Source organism: Heteronotia binoei, chromosome 1 (genome assembly GCF_032191835.1).
Source record: "Heteronotia binoei isolate CCM8104 ecotype False Entrance Well chromosome 1, APGP_CSIRO_Hbin_v1, whole genome shotgun sequence".
NCBI lineage: Eukaryota > Metazoa > Chordata > Lepidosauria > Squamata > Gekkonidae > Heteronotia > Heteronotia binoei.
In genome coordinates, this window is record NC_083223.1 from 4772973 (window position 1) to 4775431 (window position 2459).

The following is a 2459-nucleotide window of genomic DNA, read 5'->3' on the forward strand; positions in this document are numbered from 1 at the left end:
TGCCTCAGCAGTCCCAATGCATAGAGCAGCTTTCAAAATCTGGGTCAGCGAGGAGTAGAACTCCGACTCAGATGATCCATCTTGAGTAGCAGAAGGTCACCAGAAGCACCAGCCGGCTCCCAGCCTGCCTTCGTGCATCGCAGAAGAGAAATGTCTGCGCGCTGCCAGGAAACGGCCCCTCACGCTGTGTCTGGTTGAGCAGATCTAGACGCAGGAGGGGAAAACGACCTAAGCTGACTGGACCAGCTGTATGTTGTGAATTGTGTTTGCGCGCGACTAAAATGCCAGGCCATGGGAGGTTTGATGGAGGGTGATTCAGGCTTGCGAGTCTTGGGCAGGTTTCAAAAGCCTTTCACCCAAATGTTCATCTGGGCCCTCATAACGCAATATGGCGAAGAGAGCCGCATGGACAGAGCAGACCTCTCTAAGCTGAGGAGACGCGACAGGCAGCCACGAAGGAAGGACGGGGACAGCGTTTCTCCTTGTCAGAGAGATGTGCACCCGGTGTGAATGTAGTTCGAACCTTTAAGAGCACAGAGGCTGCTCCTAGCGCTTTCTAGAAAGGTAATCTTAGGCAGGGGGAGCCAGTTTGGTGTAGTGCTTAACTGCGCTGACTCTTATCTGGGAGAACTGGGTTTGATTCCCCACTCCTCCACTTGCAGCTGCTGGAATGGCTTTGGGTCAGCCATAGCTCTCACAGAGCTGTCCTTGAAAGGGCAGCTTCTGTCAGAGCTCACTCAGCCCCACCCACCTCACAGGGTGTCTGTTGTGGGAGAAGGAGATAAAGGAGATTGTGAACCACTCTGAGATTCGGAGTGGAGGCCAGGATATAAAACAAAATTTCTTCTTCTTCATCATCTTCTTTCTCCTCCTCTTCCTCTTCCTTTAATTTGTGAGGTACTTTGAGCTGATCTCTGGAGAGGCAGCATGTTCGTTTGTGGTACAGCAGACATGCTTTTAAATTATGAATCTGTCACTGTATGCGCAGTATCGAATTTTTCGGGATTTGCGCTGAGAGTGTGATTTTGACTTTCGTTAACGCGTTTGCAAATCTAGGTCAGCAGTAGTAGGAATTAGTCCCAAAAAAGTGCCCCTTATATTACTCTCCTTTTCCAGATTGATCTGATAGCCTTCTGTGTAAAGAGGAGAGGTTCCTTACAGCTTGTACCTCTAGGACATTTCTAAATCTCGAGCAGGGAGAAGAGATTGCGCTCGAAAAAGTTTTTCTTTGACTAGGTTGGTAACTGGGTCCCTCTTCTCTTTCCTGTTTGGTCCAGAGATTGATTGTTTACAGGAACTCCTTTGCATGTTAGGCCACACCCTCCTGATGTAGCCAGTTCTCCTGGAGCTTACAGTAGGCTCAGTACTAATAGCCCGGTAAGCTCTTGGAGGATTGGCTACATCTTATAGCCACCTTCAAGAGGGGTTTAGATAAAAATATGGAGCACAGGTCCATCTCTTATGTTCTTATGTGACACAGAGTGTTGGACTGGATGGGCCACTGGCCTGATCCAACATGGCTTCTCTTATGTTCTTATGTGACACAGAGTGTTGGACTGGATGGGCCATTGGCCTGATCCAACATGGCTTCTCTTATGTTCTTATGTGACACAGAGTGTTGGACTGGATGGGCCACTGGCCTGATCCAACATGGCTTCTCTTATGTTCTTATGTGACACAGAGTGTTGGACTGGAGGGGCCATTGGCCTGATCCAACAGGGCTTCTCTTATGTTCTTATGTGACACAGCGTGTTGGACTGGATGGGCCACTGGCCTGATCCAACATGGCTTCTCTTGTGTTCTTATGTGACACAGAGTGTTGGACTGGATGGGCCGTTGGCCTGATCCAACATGGCTTCTCTTATGTTCTTATCAGGGGTGTGTGGCCCAATATGCAAAGGAGTTCCTGCTGCAAAAAAGCCCCAAATGTTTACCTGTTAATAGGAAGCAAGAAGGGGTGTGGTTCAGTGGCGGAGCATCTGATTGGCATACAGAAGGTCTCAGGTTCAATTCCTGGTAGGGATGGGCACTAACTGGTTCACGAGCCAAAATTCGGCATGAACTTGGTCCCGTTTGGAGCCTCTGAGCTGGTGTTTGGGAAAGGCGCATTCCCTGAACATTTACTGGATTTTTGTCCAGGTCAGGTGTTCGGGCCATTTAAACTTGAGCAGTACTGGTCTACAGCTGAGCTGTTAGATTTAAATGACTGCGGGCCATCTCACTGGTTAGTTTCACTTCCCCTATTGGAAAGCAGAGCAGGGAAGTGAAACAAGGGGGAAAGCTTGGAAGCGGGAGGAACCAAAGCCGACCAGTGAAATGGCTTCCAGCCACTTAAACCTCTCAGTGAGGCAAGTCTGCCCGTCAGCTATTAGGCTTAAATGGCTGCCAACCATTTAACCAGGGGTGTCAAACTTGTGGTTCGGGGGCCGAATCAGGCCTCCGGAGGGCTCCTATCAGCC

General features: G+C 49.5%; 1 protein-coding gene across 1 annotated transcript in view; it reads right to left on the reverse strand.

Moving 5' to 3' along the window:
- PKHD1 (PKHD1 ciliary IPT domain containing fibrocystin/polyductin) overlaps positions 1–2157 on the reverse strand; it is a 323925-nt gene extending 321768 nt beyond the window's left edge. The window contains exon 1 of the mRNA XM_060256755.1: positions 1935–2157. Coding sequence (XP_060112738.1) covers positions 1935–2157 — 223 coding nt within the window. The remainder of the gene's footprint in view (positions 1–1934) is intronic.
- Between the last annotated feature and the right edge of the window lie 302 nt (positions 2158–2459).